The sequence below is a fragment of the Punica granatum genome, chromosome 6 (assembly GCF_007655135.1).
Source record: "Punica granatum isolate Tunisia-2019 chromosome 6, ASM765513v2, whole genome shotgun sequence".
In the NCBI taxonomy this organism is placed as follows: Eukaryota; Viridiplantae; Streptophyta; class Magnoliopsida; order Myrtales; family Lythraceae; genus Punica; species Punica granatum.
The window spans coordinates 20,422,585-20,435,133 of record NC_045132.1 but is presented as its reverse complement, the minus strand read 5'-3'; the positions used below and the strand labels follow the sequence as shown (position 1 = coordinate 20,435,133).

General features: G+C 38.7%; 2 protein-coding genes across 2 annotated transcripts; both read left to right on the top strand.

Moving 5' to 3' along the window:
- The first annotated feature begins 677 nt into the window (after nt 1-677).
- LOC116212239 (probable aspartic protease At2g35615) lies at nt 678-2,028 on the top strand. Its single transcript, XM_031546806.1, has 2 exons — nt 678-797; nt 1,513-2,028. The coding sequence occupies exons 1-2, from the start codon at nt 678-680 to the stop codon at nt 2,026-2,028; spliced, it is 636 nt and encodes a 211-aa protein (XP_031402666.1).
- A 3,179-nt stretch (nt 2,029-5,207) lies between these two features.
- On the top strand, nt 5,208-10,549 carry LOC116211592 (receptor-like protein 4). Its single transcript, XM_031546040.1, has 9 exons — nt 5,208-5,842; nt 5,929-6,987; nt 7,466-7,616; nt 7,708-7,779; nt 8,245-8,313; nt 8,474-8,542; nt 8,885-8,962; nt 9,549-9,757; nt 10,172-10,549. Exons 1-9 carry the CDS (start codon nt 5,755-5,757, stop codon nt 10,276-10,278), a joined length of 1,902 nt encoding a protein of 633 aa, XP_031401900.1. The 5' UTR covers nt 5,208-5,754; the 3' UTR covers nt 10,279-10,549.
- The last annotated feature ends 2,000 nt before the right edge of the window (nt 10,550-12,549 follow it).

Genomic DNA, 12,549 nt, shown 5'->3' with positions numbered 1-12,549 from the left:
TTGCCTGCATTCAATGAATTTTGAACAAACATGTGTAGCATTTGTTACGAGTATTAAATATTTTTTTCTATTATTTATTTTGCCAGTGCATTAAAGAACATTTCTTTTTTTTTTTCCCTTTAATTTCTAGTGGTTTATCTTTTTAATATATACCGCTTGATAGAACTAGCTAGAATTTATCTTTTTTCAATAAAAAAATCTTCCACTTTTTTCTGAATAATAAAAAATCTTTCATTATGTGACAATTCGCCAATCATAATAATTTCCATTGAGAACAATTTGCAAATTGTCACATAACGTAAGATATTTTATTGAAAAAAAAAACAAGTGAAACATAAAATCTAGCTGTTATTGCAAGCATTGTCTTTGTGTAACTTTCATTAACTAAATTAAATAAAAATATCCTTAGATTTTTCTTCTCTCTTGATTTTCTAGTGCATTGAATGAATATTTTCCTTGACCCCTTTGCCCTTCTTTTAAAATATTATGTTCGTAATTTATTGCCTGCATTCAAAGAATTTCGAAGAAAGATGTATAGCATTTGTTACGAGCATTAAATATTTTTTCCACTTCTCTTTATTTTGCCAGTTATTCATCTCCTATATATTCCCTCTTCTTGATAAAGCTTTGCAGCCATAGAGTGCATATCCTTCAAAAAAATAAAAAAGCTTAAACCTATGGCATCTTCAAGTTCAATCGTATGTCACTACTATTGCCCGTCTGCCATAGCAATTATGTTGTTCATGTATAGCGTCTATGCTTCATCCTCTACGCCGACATCAAAAGGAGATTTCACTGTATTCGGAATAATATTCAACTCAACTCAACTCAACTCCACTTATCTTCAATTTAACATCACAATCATTACTTTTTTTATTTTTTAAATACTTTTAACCATTCAATTCAATTTTTTATATAAATTCTCTCAACTATTCATTACTTTTTCACAATTCAACAACACAATCATTACTTAATCATTATTTTCTCTCAATTATTTATTACTTTTTCACACTTTTTCTCATAATTCAACCATACAATCATTACAAACCAATTAAAACCAAAACTCAACTCAACTCAACTCTCAATCCAACTCTCAATCCAAACACATCATCGTGATTCTCCAAAATCTCCATATTACAATCCTATTGAAACTCCGACTGAGAAGACAAGCGTAGATTTATCCCATTCCTTGTCACAGGCCAAATATCTCTTTTGTAGGGCTGCTCTTGGAGTTGACTCTGTGTCGGAGATCTTTGCTAATGGTGGGCTATATCTCATGAATATCTCAATCGGATCCCCGCCGTTTTAATTTAGGGGGATTTTTGATACATCTGTCAGTTTTACGTGGACACAGTGCAAGCCATGTGATCAATGTTCCGGAATGGCAGGCCCACTATTTGACCCTTCGAGCTCATCAACATATCAAGACGTTCTTTGCGACTCGAGGAGTGGCAAGCTACTACCTTGTGCTAGATGTGATCCTGTTGAAGGTAAGATATGTCTCACCTATAGTGGCAAGACATCATTCTCAAAGGTAATATAGCTATAGATAAGGTTAGCTTGAGCTCTATAACCGGCAAACCCATTGCATTCCCCGAAATTGTGATTGGATTTAGTCATGAAGATGGAAGTCCTTTCAATCGCTCTGTTTCAGCCAATAGACCTAACGCGATATCTATCATTTCCCAAATGGGCCAAGTAGCAGCTCAAAAGTTCTCATATTGTATGGTGCCTTATTTCACCCGTTCCAAAAGGTCAAGTAAGTTGGAATCTGCAATTACTTCACGAGTCAAGTTTGAAAGAGTGCCCGATCCTCATCATTTCTTCAGTCCGTGCTACAACACTACAACATATGTCGGTCCGCCGAATCTTACCATGCACTCTAAGGGCGCAGATGTTCAATTAGGTCCCTCTAATACCTTTTTGAGAATTACCAGTGATGTCACGTGTTTTAATATTGTACCCAGCAATCTCTATCCTGTATATGATATATTCGTTCTAATCTTATATTACATTCCCTTTCTATAAATTTACGTACATTTTGCCGACCTAGATCAAGAGGTCCTGAATTCAATCTTCATTAATAGGACTTACGTATCATTTTATCTTCATTTATTTTTTAATTTTGAACTACGCATTAGATCTCTTTTATAATCGAAAAAAATTACCTACATTAATTTTGTGCTCTTTGCCTTAATAATAAAGGGTCCACAATCACATGGTTGAATTGTAGATTGGAAAGCTGTAATGGTGTGTTATCCCAAAAGGATTTCGTTGACCATGCAGAGTGGCTCTTTCACGTTGAGCTCGTAAATTAGAGAATTAAAGGTTCGCTCTCCTTGAAAAAGAGAAAACTGATCACCCCGTTAAATCAGGTCAAATCCGCACTAAATTTTATTTTCCGAGTGTCTCACTTCTCGGATTTTACAAAAGTTTTTCCGGTTCAGATCCCATCTACCGACTTAGTCGAAAAAATTCGAGAAGCACTCTCTAAATTAAACAAAATGTCTAAGCGAGTGTACTTCAAATGTTTGAAAAACTAATTTTCATGCGGCTATGGAGGATCTTGTCGGAAAGGAATTCTGAAGCACTTATGCTCTAGAGGTTTATTTAAGGTGGTTACAAGTTATCATAACTAACTAGACTTTATGTGATTCACATGCATATGATCTTGACTTGCCAATAATCGGCCAAAATATAATTGCTGACAGCAAATTGCTAGATATAGCTAGCCGCCATATTTTACCCATAATAACTTGAATTTAACCCGATTCTATCCTCGCAATAGTCGTAGTTCAACTGTCGTTGTCGAAGCTTTATACGGACTCTTACCTCGAGCTAACAGTTCTAGGAAGTATATACTCGAAACCTTTGCAGCTCAATTGTAAGAAGTACTTCTTACCGGCCTCGCTGACCCTGGAACATATTAATCTCGGAACCGACCTTTGATGTACAACTACTTGACGTATTGCTTTGTTAAATTCGATCAATTTGTTATTTTTATTTTATTTTTAATTTTTTGGGTGGAAAGTCCAAATTAACTTCACGTGACTAGCTTAATGGAGACACTTGTGGCCCCATGTTGAGTGTACATATATTTCGTGATATGATGAATTACATTATATATTTATATATACATTTTTATGTGACATATAATATTTAATCGTTTTGTCTCTATATGGGTTGGCGTTCAAATTATTCCCCATCGTTGTCCTTGTTATAGTGTCACGGGATCGCACCAGAAAGAGAGCTGAAGCTCAGAAGCACCCAAGAATAGAAATTTAAATTAAAAAATCTTGGTACCAGCCGATGATTTTATTTTATTTATTTGTTTTTTTTAATTTGTGTTATATATAAATTAATGGATTATTAGGTTGGAGTTCGAGGAAATGTCCTGAGGCAAATTCCATATCAGTACGTACTTGGAAAGCTGCCCCCATGCAACTACAGCACAAATAGACTAATCACGAAGGACCCAATTTCTCATTCATCTAGGGATGGGCCACGACAAGATGTCTTTTGCGTGTGTGTGTATATATATATATATATCATATATCATTTTCTTATTATATAATATATAATATCATGAGAGGAATCATATTCTTCTTTTTGGGTTCTTCCTTTTCGTTTCTTTCTCATGTTGGTATTTTTTAAAACTTAATCACTAAGAGTTTGCTTTGTAAGTCTTTATTGTATCAGTTAATTATTCATAAACTCATATGTTTTTTTCTTTTTTTTTTGTCGGAAGACATAAAACCGATTTTCTTATTTATATTTATTTATCTTGTGAAAGACATAAAAACAATGCTGGTACGCCATTTTTGGTTTTGTGGCGAGAAAAATGGATTTAAGGTGAAGTTCTGATTTTCGATCATGTCATCTTCTGTGTAATGATGTGGGAATTATTTATTATCACTCTTAATTATCTTTTTTCTTTTTTCGGCTAAGTTGAAATTACATCCATTTTTTGGTCATAGGAATTATATCCATTTTCAATGCCATAATAATAATAATAATAATAATCTATTTAATCACAGGTTGAATAATGAAAAATGGCTGGATCGTTTGCATGGATAGAAATAGGACCTGCTGGATATTTGGGCCATAATTTTACGTGCACTTGAAGTTGAAAGATCCCAAAAGAAATTTAAAAAGGAAAATCAATAAAAAGATTAAAAGAAAAAGAAAAAGAAAATAGTAATAAAAGAGTTGATGAGGTATGTATGTCTATTCTCCAAGCTGTCAACCTTTGTATCTGTACATTCTGCCCCCGCCACTTGCCAATCCTTTTCATCTGCACCCCTCCCGGGTCCCAACCCCAACCCCATCACTTAAGGCATCAAATCCACCTGACTTTATAGCACCCCTCTCGCAGTCAATTGAGTTATTATTATATCATCGAAGATTGAAATTGATAACTAGTTATCGAAGATCTTTTCTCTGCCAATAAGCAAACTTATCATCAAGACCTTTTAGGCTATCCATGATGATACTTTGTGGCACATAACTCAATCATGATAATCTAGCTAAGATAATCCACAAAGAATAGAGTACCGTAATCAAAGATCAGTCCTATATGGCTCTCGTGGCCGCACCACTTATGCCATTGCTAAACAATCCTTCAAGTTCCCAAAGCAAATTGCTAATGATGTTATTCACCCTCGAGAATACAATCCGGCCGAATTCCCGCGTATGATATAGAACCTCCTATTTTAAACATTGCCAGTCATTGCCATATCTCGAAAAAAAAAAGTCACGCATCTCGAGCAAAATGACCTTACTCAAGTCTCAACGGGCCATATCAAACTGCACCGGCTTATTCCAATTATATTATCATCGGAAAGTTGTATTGTCCCTCTCATGGGCCGCTCCAATATCTCCTTACCTAGGGACCATTTACTAGTTGCCCATGAAATCAGTGTCTCGATCTTCTCTTATTGAAGAATCTAAGGATGCCTCCCATCAATTTCATTTTCACCACTTGAAAGGAACAAAATCGTCGTTAATGTTTCCCTCATATCTTCCCGGTTTTCATGGAAATTGGCCAGCTTCCTCTCCCGTTGACTTCCCCCCGCTTCTACGGTAATAGCATTAATAACAGCAAACTATAATATACGAAGAAGATTAGGCAGTGCTTGAAGAAAACTAGACCACATCCTAAATATTAATAGTCCTGGCACAAACTAGCCGGAGCTTGGTTCTTATGCACATTGGTCATTTGTTCGAGCAAAGAAGTACATATTCCGATCCGGGCGAAGAAGTCTCGGCGCATCCAAGCTCGAATTACTAATAACTACGGCGTCCTCCGGTCAAAGCCCAGTCAGACCTACCCAACAATGTTTAACTAACATAATCATAATATAGGTTGTTCTGTTCTTGGATCTCCATGTCTAATTTCCCACCAAAAAGAGCACAAAACTCCAATTTTTGGGCTTCCAGATTGGGAGACATAGGCAATGGATTAATGGAGTTCATAGTCAATTCACAAGCAAAGCAGTGGAGTAGTTAGGAGCTTTACTTCATCACTCCCTCCTTCAGCATCAGCAGCAACAATTCCCAAAGAAAGCCCTGAATAGTGTGAATCTATCCACTTCTCTCTCTCTCTCTCTCTACTTTCTCTCTCTGTCATCAGTTGCAGAGTCCCCACAAAAGCTCCATTAATGGAGCTCTCAAGAAAAACTTTACCTTTGCTCATCTCAGCCCCTCGACAATAATCCCAGAAAAAGCAGACAAAAACCCAATAAAAATCCAATCATGCCCTCATCAGTCTCTTCCTTCTTCCTCCTCCTATGCGTCTCCCTCCCCTTACTCCCCTCGTCCTCCTCCTCTCACTACCCATATGGTAAGATTAGCTCAACACCCCCAACTGACCCATTAACTGTCACTCCCTCATTCACTGTTCTGCATTGCCTGAATTGTCTGTTGCAGGGAATGTGTCCTTTCACATCGACTGCGGGGGGCACACGCCGTCCACCGACCGCTTCGGCGTCCAGTGGGAGGCCGACCGCTACTTCACGGGCGGGGCCACCGGCATCGTCTCCGAGCCCCTCCGGTTCTCTCTCCCGCAGGAGAAGACCCTCCGCTACTTCCCCCTCTCCTCCGGCAAGAAGAACTGCTACATAATCCCCGGCCTCCCCGACGGCCGCTACTACATCCGCACTTTCACGGTCTATGACAACTACGACGGCCGCTCCCACTCCCCGAGCTTCGAGGCCGCCGTGGAGGGCACCTCCGTGTTCAGTTGGCGGGCCCCCTGGCCCGCAGATGTGGAGCGGAACGGGGCATACTCTGACCTCCTTGCCTTCGTCCACGACGGGGAAGCCGATATATGCTTCTATAGCATTGCCACGGATCCGCCGGTAATTGGGTCCCTCTCGGTCCTCAAGATCGACCCGGGGTCGTACGACTCGGGCTCCGTCAATGGGACGGACTTCATTCTGGTCAATTACGGGAGGTTCGACTGCGGGTCCGGCCAGTGGGGCCCTGGGTTCAGCAACGACAGCGATCTCTTTGGCCGCTCGTGGCAGTCCGATTACAACTCCCGGACATCAAGCTCCCGCGGGATCATCGATGCCATCTCAAACTCGGCATCGATCAAGGGGACCGATCAGGCTCCGAATTACTTTCCCATGAAGCTGTACCAAACTGCAGTTACCTTGCGCAAAAGTGGGGTTCTCGAGTATGAATTGGAAGTGGATGCAAAGCTCGATTACATGCTATGGCTGCATTTTGCAGAGATTGACTCAAGGGTTAACAAGGCAGGGCAGAGAGTGTTTGATGTTGTGGTGAATGGGGAGAATGTGAGTCGGGTCGACATCTTTAAGGAGGTCGGGGCTTTCGCTGCCTTTGATTGGCACCACACTGTGCAGAATCTCAGCAGCAGTTTCCTGAACGTGAGGCTTGTCCCTGTCGTGGGCTTGCCTTTGATCAGTGGGCTCGAGAATTATGCATTGGTTCCTGTTGATTTGTCCACTGATCCTCATCAAGGTATGTGCTTGAAAATGCTATTAAAGTTAGATGACAGACTTGTCCTTGTCATTTGTTTCTGCAGTTTGCTGATTCTTAGGTTGAGCTTGACGGATATTAAGGGCCCTCATAAGTCTTAGGTAGGATAGATATTTTGTATAGGAAAGTCAGAATCTTCTTGTTAGTTGGTAAGGTGGTTTTGCTTATTGGAAAGGAACACCGAACAAAACTGTCCAGAAGCTCAATTCGGTAACTTGAAAGAAATTTATATAGCTGCTGTGCTGACAGTTTTGAGTACTGAGAAGCAGTACAATTCCTGGCACTTTTGGGTAATTTACGTAATTCATTTCTCGTGCTGAAATATTCTACTGGGGGAAGGGTCGGGACCCCTGCTGATCTCTGTAGAGTAGATTGATGGGCATGGCTAATCCTAGTATCTTTTGAATGGAACTACGTGATTGAGGTGGAAAAGTTGAGGCATTTCTCATGTTATCTCCAGTTATCGCAATGAGGGCATTGAAAGAGTCGCTTCGTGTTCCCGATAGAATGGGTTGGAATGGCGATCCCTGTGCTCCTACTACCTGGGATGCTTGGGAAGGAATTACCTGCCGGCCCAACAAGAACCGAAGTGCGCTTATAATTTATCAGATGTAAGCAAATGATAAATTAAGGATTTTCTGCCATCTCTTTGCAATTTAATCTATTCTAGTCATGTTTTGATTTCTTATTAACTATTGTCAGAGACCTTGCGAGTCAGGGCTTGAAGGGCTTTATCAGCGACCAGATTTCACTTCTTTCCGACTTGGTTAGCCTGTAAGTGTTATAGGCATTCTATGTTAGCTTATTCTGCCTCCTTGCTCTCATTGCTGCAAAAAGTAATTTTTTTCTTGGATATTATCAGCCTCGTTTTGCATGTTTGACAATTTGACAGGTCATTACTGTTTCAATTCAATGAGAGATTTCTCATTGAATGAGATGTTATATTTGATGAAGACTATATACCTCTGAATTGGGAATATTACCAATCTTAGAACTTATATCATCTAGAAGAAAGGTTTGACACTATCAAATTTGACTGATTAAAGTTAGAATCAAGAATTCAATCTCTCTTATAATGTATGCAATACTCCTGTATCGTGGTAAGATTTGGCAGATCAGTTTTCTCCATACTTTTTGGTTTTATCTGTTGACATTAATTTCGAGATACTTTTCCTTCTCCCCAATCCATTTTAAATTCCGTGTCCTCATGAGGGAATATTTTATGCTGTTGAGCTGTAGGAATTTAAGTTCTAATTCTTTAGGAGGCTCTCTACCCTCTGGGCTCGGTCAGAAATCTCTTGTACGATTGTAAGTACCAGTACTTAATGCCTAAGTCTCAGGTCAATACTGTCAACAGATGTTTAAGTTGTATCCCTAGGCAAAGGTTTCTCATTTTTCACTTTTTCTGCTCCAAGTTGTTTCAAAGAGTACTCATGCTATTGTTTCCCACGTTGCTTCCTCTTAACAGGGATTTAGCAAATAATCAGTTTACCGGGACCATACCAGATAGTCTGTCTTCTTCAACTCTGCAGCTTGTGTGAGTAGCTTGTCTCGAAGTTGCAAACTCTTAAATAATGTGGTGGCTCTAAATTATTAACAAAACACAAGGCTCTACTCTTTTTGCTTTTGGCATTTTGGAATTAGACATTGCTGATTAAATAGCATCCACCTAGCAAGTTAGCATGCATTCTTGATGTTATAACAACTATCCATGTAGTTATCAAAATGGGTTTTATGCTCCCTGAGAAAATTTATTTGGGAAACATTACGGTGAAGAGAGATGGCCACATTAATTCTCCAATTGCTGATGGAACTTTGTGTGTGTGTGTGCGCGTGCGTTTTATTTATTTAATTTTTTCCTCTTTCGTTCTTCGGCCAGGCTATTGAATAATAACTTATTAGAAGGTCGAGTGCCAGAGGAGCTCTATTCAGTTGGTGTCCATGGAGGAGCAATTGAGTAAGTCGAGCTCAAATTTGACACTTTTTATGTGTCTTCCATTTAACATCAAGTTCTGAGAGGCTTGAACAGGGATTTTATGAGCCTGATATGCACTGTTCAGTCACTTTCCATTTCAAAGTCATATTTTGAAGATCCCATAATTACTTTATCTTTTAGGAAATGAAACCTCTCATACTGCACAAGTTCTTGTAAACTTGTCAATATTCCCGAGTGTGCTTTTAGCCTCCATGTGTCTTCACAATAGCTACCAGAAATCTCCATAGACTTTTAGCAATTTCTCTTGTTCTCTTCTTTTGTAACTTCCTCCAAGTTTCTACTTTATGGAGCTTGGGAAAACAATGCCAACAAAAAGGCAACCTGTTAGAATTATTACAAAAACTCCGGCTTTCTCTGGAAAAAGAAGAGCATCCTACTCTGTATCTTGGGAAGACAACGGCTCAACATTAGATTATCTTTTCACTTGATGAGAATAACTTATTACGTCCTCAAAGTCTATTCTCTTAGAGATATTTTTGAAAATTCTTTTTGTCTAGTTCGATCTCAGACCTTTATTTGACTTTGGGTATATCTTCTCAATTCGCAGCTTGTCTGGTAATAAAGGTTTGTGTGGGGTACCCTCTTTACCCACTTGCCCTCTGTTTTGGGAAAATGGCGGGATATCTTCTGGTGGAAAAATTGCCATTGCCCTGTCTTGTCTTCTCGGATTCAGTGTGCTGTTGCTGTTGGCATATATTTGCTGCATTAGGAGACGGAGGCACGATTACGACTTTGCCCTGCCACATGAACTGATGTGTAAGTTCGACAGTTTCTGTGTTTCCTTAGAAATCTCAATTTGCATGTCGAATTATTTCTCAGTTTTAATAGATTTATTGGCTTATATTTTCATTCCTAAGAATTTGAATACCTTATTAAGATACATCATTGCGAAATTTATTAGAAAATTCTGTTTTAATACATTAAAAAACTATTGATTTTGTATGTAAGGTGGTGTGACATCAGAGTCCTGTCTTAACTTTATTTGGTATTCTAGAAAATCTTTCAAAAGAATGCACATTTACTGTAAGATACTGTTTTTGCTGAACAATGAAGTTTACCTGTTCTACGGTGTAATTTCAGTCTTGATTACCCTTTTTTAATCTTTACCATTTCCTATGATTCTGTCTACCCCACAAGGAATTAATCCAATGACACTTTATCTCTTGACAGCACTTTCTGCAAAGAGAAATCGATACCAGAGGCAGAAGTCATTGATGCTCCTCGAGATGGAGAGCCAGCACGCCAAAGCATTGCCAGCCCCTTTCAGCCCGCACTGAAAACATTCTTCTTAGAAAAGCTTGATTTTTTTGACAATTGTTTAGATCATGAGGAGAGCAGATGCCACCCAACTTGTTCTTCCCCACTTACAAATCCCGATCCTAAAATGGGGTCACCGAAGAAAAAAAGGTCCAAGCTTGATGTACAATATGCATAGTCTTCATTCTTGATATTATGGATTAATATATAGATATAGCTTCAGATGTATCATATACAGCTCTTTATGTGCATGTTGAGAAATATAAATGCGATGATGTGAATTTCATACAATTTCCCTTCTTGTTAGTTGGTTAGGCGGTTTTGCTTATTGGAAAGGAACATCGAACAAAACTGGCTGCAAGCTCAATTAGGTAACTTGAAAGAAATATCAGATGGTTGCTGCTGAGAGCTCTGAATGCTGAGATGTATAGGACGACTCCTGTTAACTTTTGGTTATGTCCTTAGTTTCATGTGCTGAAACGGTCACTTCGTGTTCCCGATAGAATCGGTTGGAATGGCGATCTCTGCGTTCCCATTAACCGGGATGTTTGGCTTGGGAAGGAATTACTTGTCGGCCCAACAAGGACACTGAAGTGCACTCAGAATTTATTAGATGTAAGCAAATCTTTCCGACTTGGTTAGCCCGTAAGTGTTAGCTGCAGTCTGTATTAGCTTATTCTGCCTCTTTGTATGCATTGCTGCAACATAATTTTGAACCAATTCAGGATATGGTGAAAGTGAGATTTTGTATTACTGATTGTGCAGTCTTGTAAAGTGAGTTGAATAATTATGAGCCGATGTTGCTCAATCAAGGATTGGGTATGCAAGTCGACCAAAACTCCGAGGTACAAGAACTCGGGGTCATCGGTCGTGTAAACTATAAGATGTAAATTGGTTGAGTATTGTTGTTGATGAAAAAGCGCGGTTTCGATCGGGCATACATTTACCATCAGAGACGGACTTTTCTGTTTCTGAAAACAATTTGCAAGAGCGACCGTGTTTCATTTCTTCTCGTGTGCGAGCAAATGTCAAAGTCAACTGTTATATATTTTGGTAATATAAGGTAAAACTTTGACAAATGATGTGCAAGGTCAAAGGCTTTCATTCATAATAAGACCAGATCACGATATTATGATTTCCGTACAGCTAGCTTGGATTAAATTTTATTCAATTTCTTTAGAGTAGACCAAATGTGTGAGAACGCTTCCGAATGTATCGTGTTGATCAAATCTAGCTACTATTTTCAGAACAAGTTTTCCCAAAAAAAAAAAAATCCTCGTTCTCGAGGAATTAATTCTACATGGAGAAGAGGGGTAGGGCACAGTACAATTTTCTTTTTTTATTTATTTTTCTTTTAGATAAGTAAGGCACAATACAACTACACATGCTATTACCGTTAATTAAGAGGTTTGAAAATCCTAATAAGTGGATTATCCTGTAGTTCTTAATTTCGTTTTCCATTCCTAAGTTCAGGCATCCTCTTTGAAAAGGCGAAAAAAAAAAAGGTACATGGAGAAAGTCTCATATTGATATATTTAAGGAATATTTTGATCTTTTAATGTTGTACAGGAAAGTCAACTCATGGAGCTCAAAACCAAGATTTAAATTGATTACAAGTATGGTGCCGAAAAAGAAAAATTGATTAGAAGTAAAAACTAATTCAGAAATTAATAAATGAGGGCATACCCTTTCATAATTCTCATATTGTTGAGGGGACGGATTCAACCCGTTAGCGAAGTATCGTTCCAATTATATCGGATGTCTCCAAAGAGACGACCCGTTAACCAAGTAACTCTGGTTTAACTTGAACATTTTTTGTTACATGAGCATTTATGGTCATGTCCAAAGAAAGCCGCGTGCCACGTCGGTTCCCTTCCCTCTCTCACTCGATGTACACCACCTGATATCCGTAAGTGCAATACACCCTAATTAATCCATGCTTGAGCTTGGACAATTCACTAAAAAGTAATCGTGAATTTCTCATTCACAACAGTCAAACTTCAAACCTTAATTTAAGGGGAAGAGGTACAGAATCACTCGAATAAACCTAGATTGATTGCTTTACCCTTTCTTATGGTTGCTTTCAATGGAGCGATTAATTTGGAGGGAAAAGAAGGGAGTTGACTATTATTTTTATTTCAATGTATTAGACTCATGGACGTTCTTTGTAACCGGAAATAAAAAAAAAATGCATATTGGACATCAAATCTGGGCCTTTTATTGGCAGACCCCATCTTCAAGTTGCAAATTGTTGCCAAAACTCCGGCTCAAGTTCGATCCATCCGAAGCAG

What these genes read in the sequence shown, in the direction of transcription:
- LOC116212239 (XM_031546806.1), top strand. Translation starts at nt 678, where the DNA reads ATGGCATCTTCAAGTTCAATCGTATGTCACTACTATTGCCCGTCTGCC. An exon ending in CATCAAAAGGAGATTTCACT is followed by an intron (nt 798 to 1,512) that starts GTATTCGGAATA and finishes TCTCACCTATAG; the next exon opens with TGGCAAGACATCATTCTCAA.
- LOC116211592 (XM_031546040.1), top strand. Translation starts at nt 5,755, where the DNA reads ATGCCCTCATCAGTCTCTTCCTTCTTCCTCCTCCTATGCGTCTCCCTC. An exon ending in GTCCATGGAGGAGCAATTGA is followed by an intron (nt 8,963 to 9,548) that starts GTAAGTCGAGCT and finishes CTCAATTCGCAG; the next exon opens with CTTGTCTGGTAATAAAGGTT. An exon ending in CCTGCCACATGAACTGATGT is followed by an intron (nt 9,758 to 10,171) that starts GTAAGTTCGACA and finishes ATCTCTTGACAG; the next exon opens with CACTTTCTGCAAAGAGAAAT.